Source organism: Merops nubicus, unplaced genomic scaffold, assembly GCF_000691845.1.
Source record: "Merops nubicus isolate BGI_N331 unplaced genomic scaffold, ASM69184v1 scaffold26574, whole genome shotgun sequence".
In the NCBI taxonomy this organism is placed as follows: domain Eukaryota; kingdom Metazoa; phylum Chordata; class Aves; order Coraciiformes; family Meropidae; genus Merops; species Merops nubicus.
Window position 1 is genome coordinate 1 of NW_008604653.1, and position 6,023 is coordinate 6,023.

The window sequence follows — 6,023 nt, forward strand, 5'->3', positions numbered from 1 at the left end:
AAATGATTCTATGATTCTATGATAACTGGTAGGTGCCATACACTGCAGTGCTCTCTTTAGAAGATAGATTGTTCATTTCTCCTTCCACAAAGGAGGGAGAGGGCAGTGGAAAAAAATATTTATTTAAAAAAATCAATTAAACCCCAAAACAAACCTAACACACTATTTTATACACTTCGCAAGAACCGTACAGGTTCTCCCGCAGCCTGCAAGACAAGGAGTTATTAATCTCCACCACCCCAGGTGGGCCACTAACTTTAAATCCCCATCCCTACCTCTGACACGCTACCTAAACCAACTACTCGGTCTATCAGAATAGCCCAGCTGAATTTTCTCCAGAAGAAATAGAGTGAGAAAAGGAGGCAAACACAGAATGAAGAAAGCAAGACAAAAAAGTAAAACTGGATCTGCATCCCATTCCCTCCTGTGACAAACTACAAGCACATCTGCACCCAGCAGATGATTCAGAGTTGCTGTTGTCTTAAAAAAAAAAAAAAAAAAGGGGGAAAAAAGTGAACAAGTACAATATCACAGAAGCCAAAAAGGCTGTAGAATTCAAGTTTATACACAGAGACAGAATGAACAGGTTTTCACTCGTGACCCCTAGTATTTATACCTTGAACAAAAACAAGGTAGCAAACACTGTATATTTCCTGGGCACATCAGTAGAAAGCTAAAATAATTTGGATCACCAATCTAGGATCTTGCCTCACTATGTAAATGCCCAACATATTAAGAATCAAAAAAAAAAAAAAAAAAAAAAAAAAAAAAAAAAAAAGGGGGGTTTAGCTGGAAATATTGCAGCAGAAACTGCATTTCAGCAACAACCCCAAAACACATTGAGCCTATTTTTACTTCAGACAAATGCCTTTTTCTTATCATCTCAGCCTGGGGAAGTTTACACCAAGTAGAAAATCTTATCTTTAAACATCAGTACATAATCAACATACCCTATACTCCTCTGCCAAATCAAAATATACTTTACTTCTTCAAAGGTATCAAAAAAGACAAGCATACAGCCCCTGAATAAAAAAGGCTGCAGGAACATACTACCTTACTTATCATATATTCATAAAGAACTAGTATGTGCAAGTCTATATAAAAATATGGCCACTACTGTCCATATGGCTGGGACAGTTCATGGGCTTTGTGGTACCACTGAGAGGTTTCAGTAAGGTTTCTGGAATAGAAATTAAAACACAGAATTAGGGGGGAGTAATAAACAGTCATTTTACAAAGATTTTAAACCAGAATTACTTATATTTTATCTTTTAATTGGCTTTGGTTTCCTAGTCAAGAGGGACAGCAAACTTTTAAGACTTCTGTCCTTTTAAAGAGCATGATGCTAATCAAGTCAATATACAGCACACAAGTATTTCTTGATCATCCTTGAAGTTACATTTAAAAAACCAGCCCCCATGCCTCAGTAGTTAAAAAACCATCCAGGGTAAAAAAGTAAATGTGTTTTTCAGTAGGTTGTTAGAAGCTCTTGTGGTTTCTGAAGCAGCTTTTCTTCCATTTTTCCAAGCAAGACGTCTGATCCCATTGTGCTGTGATGCTTTGTCTGACTAAAATCTACGGTTAACAGGGTTGGTTCACCACACAGTTGGCTACATGCAGTTGAGCAGCAACGCTGTCTACCTTTTCACCATACAGCTGGAAAAACTTTCACAGCATGTGAAAAAATTATCAAAATACTTAGTCATGCAACTTCCATCAGACTGATACAAATCACCCAGTTAACACTATTTTCAAGAACAATAAATACACTTAAAAATTGAAGCCCTTGCGTTAGAAACAGGCATAACTTGGCTTATCTCTTCTGCTCTTCAGTAACACTCACAGTATCTTCAGATTGGTGTATATTTTACAAGATTCAAAACAGCCAACTGGTGGCTTCACAGTAACAAGTCCGATTTTCATTCATTTCATTAAAGAACACCCAGCACCACTACTATTATCAATTTTAGGAAGAGTCTCTGCATAGCTATGAGTATCTAAACACTTCCTGAAAACCAGACCAAGGTTCTCAGGAACGCTTAGAAAGACATTCAGAATAGAACAATATAGGTAGACAATCCAAATTCCACAGGCAGGAGCACAGATCACCAAACAGCTAGGGTCGGACTCCCCGTTGCTCAGAGGGCCTGCAGCAGTTTGCAAGTTCGCCTTACCAAGTCCTCAAAACAGAGCTCACATTAAAATATATTAAATGACTGCAAGGCAAATGAATATAATCAAGGTCACACAAGGAACAGAGCTGCCAAATAAGGTAGTTCCGTGTCCATAAAGTATTTCCCATGAATTACAAAGTTTTGGTACAGCAGGGTGAATTTTTAATAGTACACTAACCACAGAAAGCTCTTATTTCCAATAGCATTGTCAAAATGCATCTTAAAGACCATTTAAGCTTTGGGTTTGCATAATTTGTTCGTTTTTGCTTGTTTCTGGGTTCGTTTTATTTTTTTTTCGTTCTTTTAAAGCCAAGTGTGTGCAAACTGCTTGCAGCACTTCTGTTTGGGGATTGTTTCAACAGCTATTCTTGGGGAGCAGACTTGTAATGTTTCAACGTGCGAGCAGAAGGATCAGCAGCTTTAACCCATCGTGGCATCCAGTAGTGGGGCAGCCAGTGGCTGTGCCCTGAGTAGTGCTTTTCAAAGACCTGGCGGTAGTAATAGCTTTCTTTTGTTCTGGGAGGATTGAAAGGATATTTCTCTGCTGCCTTTTCCAGCAGAAGGTCATCAACCTACAGATGTAAGCAAAACTCAAGTTAAACTGCAGATACACTTAACTTTCACAAGTCAATCTGCTGCAAATTAAAGGCATACAACAATTCACTAACCATGAGGCACAGGTTTCCAACACAAATTTTTGTCATAGCCCCCCTTGATCTTTCTGAATATGTAACTATATTTCCAGTGCTATTAATATTATCTCTGCTTCATATGTGAAGCCCATTTCTCTTTTGAGTTACAAAGGTCTTTGCCAGTAAGCTCACAAAACCTTTTTTTCCTATCCTCCTCTTTGCTGTGAATCAACCAGAATAAGCTGAAGCGGTCTTTTTGCCATTAAGTGGCTTCTTTGCTTTTTTTTTTTTCTCCCCAGCTCACGGAGCTGTTATCTCTGCTTGTATAACCAAGCTCTTAGCAACAAAGGAGCCTAGATGCAGACGCGAAGACACCAGCAGTTGCTAAGGTGGGTAAGAAAGGGAGGATGAATAATTGTACCAGTTGAGCCAATTTCTAAAGCAGCTTCCACTGCCAACATGTTTTCTAACCCCTCAGTCATGGAATAAATTTGCCCCTACTATGTCAATTCAGGCTCAGTACATTTAACACAACACTGTTGCCTGACCCAGCTATTTTCTTGCCTGAGAATAAAGAGAAAGAGCATGGGAAACAAGCAGTTAGTGGTAGGACAGACAAGCACCCTACTGCAGGCTAAACTACACATATTTCTACATAACAGAGCTCTGGTGTAAATCAGGTGTTACTCCTTCTCCATGATGAATCTCCAGGTGATTAGAAAAAGTAATCATCCCCCTGTACTCAGCACTGGTGAGGTCACATCTCAAGCAGCGAGTTCAGTTTTGAGCACCTCAACACAAGGACATTGAGGGGCTGGAGCAGGTCCAGAGAAGGGCAACGAAGTTGGTGAAGGTTCTAGAGGACTCGACTTATGAGGAGTAGCTGAGTGAACTGGGGCTGAAAAGGAAACTCAGAGGAGACTTCATTGTTCTCTACAACTATCTGAAAGGAAGTTGTGAAGAGGTGGGTGTTGGTCTCTTCTTGCAAATAAGAAGTGATAGGACAAGAGGAAATGGCCTCAAGTTGCACCAGGGGAGGTTTAGGTTGGATATTAAGAAAAATTTCTTCACTGAAAGTGATATCAAGCCCTGGAACAGGCAGCTCAGGGAAGTGGTTGAATCACCATCCCAGGATGTGTTTAAAACTCACGTAGATAATGATGCTTAGGGACATGGTTTAGCAGTGGACTTGGTACAGTTAGGTTAATGGTTGGACTTGATGATCTTGAAGGTCTTTTCCAACCTAAACGATTCTACAATTCTATGATTAAACTACCTCCATACAGCAGAGATTATCCTTTGTCCAAAAGCAAAACACTGTAAGTATTCGTTGGTTAGCAATGCAAGGAGAGGCTTCAAAAAGCAAAAGCTAGGCATGGCAGGGGAACAAAAAAAACAAAACAAAACAAAAAACCCACAAAACACCCCCAAACAATAAAGGACATTATAAAGTCATTATGCTGTTAGCCACAGGGTAAGTTCATGCTAGTGCCTTCAGATGAAGCAGCTGCTTTGCATGTAACCCAGAAATTGTGTTTGTTGACACACAATCTAATTTGCAGTCCAGATACTTAAATGATGTTCATTTCCTTACACAGTCATTTCTGTCAGGTTCTAGCATTTCTTTTTATCTAGGATTTCAAATGTCTTTAACCAACTCAGACAGCTAGGAGACTGTCACTTAAAGTTTATCTTCTCCTCCACCATGAAACAGAAGTTACTGTCACTCCCAGATCTCTCCTCACAACTAAGCACAAGAGCAGCCTCCCCTCAGCAGTTCTGTCTAATACACCTAAATGTGAAAGACAGTAATAAAACAAACAAACAAATATGGTATTGTACCTGTTGATCAATATAGTCCTGAAGAATAGAAAACCAGGATTTCTTTACTGATGCTATACCATCACTGAAAGCTTCTTTGGGTCTCCAGAGTATTTCTTTGGGAAGTAAGTTGGAATCTTCAAAGGACTGCCTTAAAAGGTATTTTTCAATTCCATTCTGTTTGCAGAACAAAATGTCATAAGTCTCAGGAACTGCAGTGGAAAGATCTGGCTTTAAATATGTAAGAAATGGTTTCCTTTCAGAAGGCCTGGTCAGAAAAGGGTTCCCAGGAGTCTAACAATCCAGCAAAATATTTAAGGGCATTTTTAAGTTTGCGTAGAGGATTTAACAATTGAATTCAGCAATTTGGTCACACTTGGAATATGTATCAATGAATCTAAGTCCAACCCTAGTTTTACCTACCTTTGGAGTTCGCAGCTCTGCTGGTAGAGATAAATAATAAGAAGTAAACCGATGATCCAAAAATGGGACTCTCAGTTCAAGACTAAAGAGGGGAAATAAATAGAAAAGATACGGAAATAGTCCAACAAATCATCTACTTAAAAATTCCACAACAGTTAAGCTGTTTTTTCTGCTTTTACCTGAAAGACATTTTACTTGCATTTTCATAACGATGTGCATTTAATTAATCAAAATGGAAAGTTAAGTACATGGTCTGCACAGATTAAATGAAGATCTCGATGATTTACGATGCCATCTGCTGGACAGTTTCTAGTACAATGCATTTATGGTCCTGCAGGACTTGCAACAACCCTTATCCCACATAAGCAAAAACACATAAAAAAAAAAAAATTCTGTTGCCCCCAAGGAACTACCAAATTGCTCACTGGAATTTGCACCAGCTATTTGTAAAGATGTCACAGAGCCAAGGAAGGATTTCTGCTGTCATTTCTGAAATCCACATTTGTTTGTTTTCAAGAAACAATGAAACAGAGCCCACATGGACACCATTAAGCTATTGACTACTGTACTGATCCTGCAGCTTCTGCACAACAAGTTCTCTCCCATAGCAATGGCAGATGTACACGTACAGAGTCTGTTTACATTCTCTTATGCATACCAGGGCTCCTAAGGACAAAAAAGGCAACAAATAAATTTACAGCAACTACATGTCTTCAGGAGGAAGAACCCCTCTCAGTGTCTCTCCTCAGGAGACATTATGCTGCACAGCTTCAAAGTCAAGTGGAGATGTTATACTGCATTCTAGTAACTCCATTGTCTCTCTAGCTTCTCTTTTGATAAAAAGCTTCAACTACATCAGGCAATACCTACCTTACCAAAAAAAAAACCCCAAACCAACCAAAAAACATCAGCAATCAAGTACTGAGGCTCATTTTCCACATATACTGACAAGATTTATGTTACAAGTCTTTCC

The 6,023-nt window shown here is 39.1% G+C and overlaps 1 protein-coding gene across 1 annotated transcript in view; it reads right to left on the reverse strand.

The window, feature by feature from the left end:
• Positions 1-2,457: 2,457 nt before the first annotated feature.
• Positions 2,458-6,023, reverse strand: part of ASNS (asparagine synthetase (glutamine-hydrolyzing)) — a 14,907-nt gene continuing 11,341 nt past the window's right edge. Inside the window, exons 9-11 of the mRNA XM_008939061.1 lie at positions 5,051-5,132; positions 4,649-4,804; positions 2,458-2,746 (exon numbers count right to left, since the gene is read on the reverse strand). Coding sequence (XP_008937309.1) covers positions 2,537-2,746; positions 4,649-4,804; positions 5,051-5,132 — 448 coding nt within the window. The 3' untranslated portion in view covers positions 2,458-2,536. The remainder of the gene's footprint in view (positions 2,747-4,648; positions 4,805-5,050; positions 5,133-6,023) is intronic.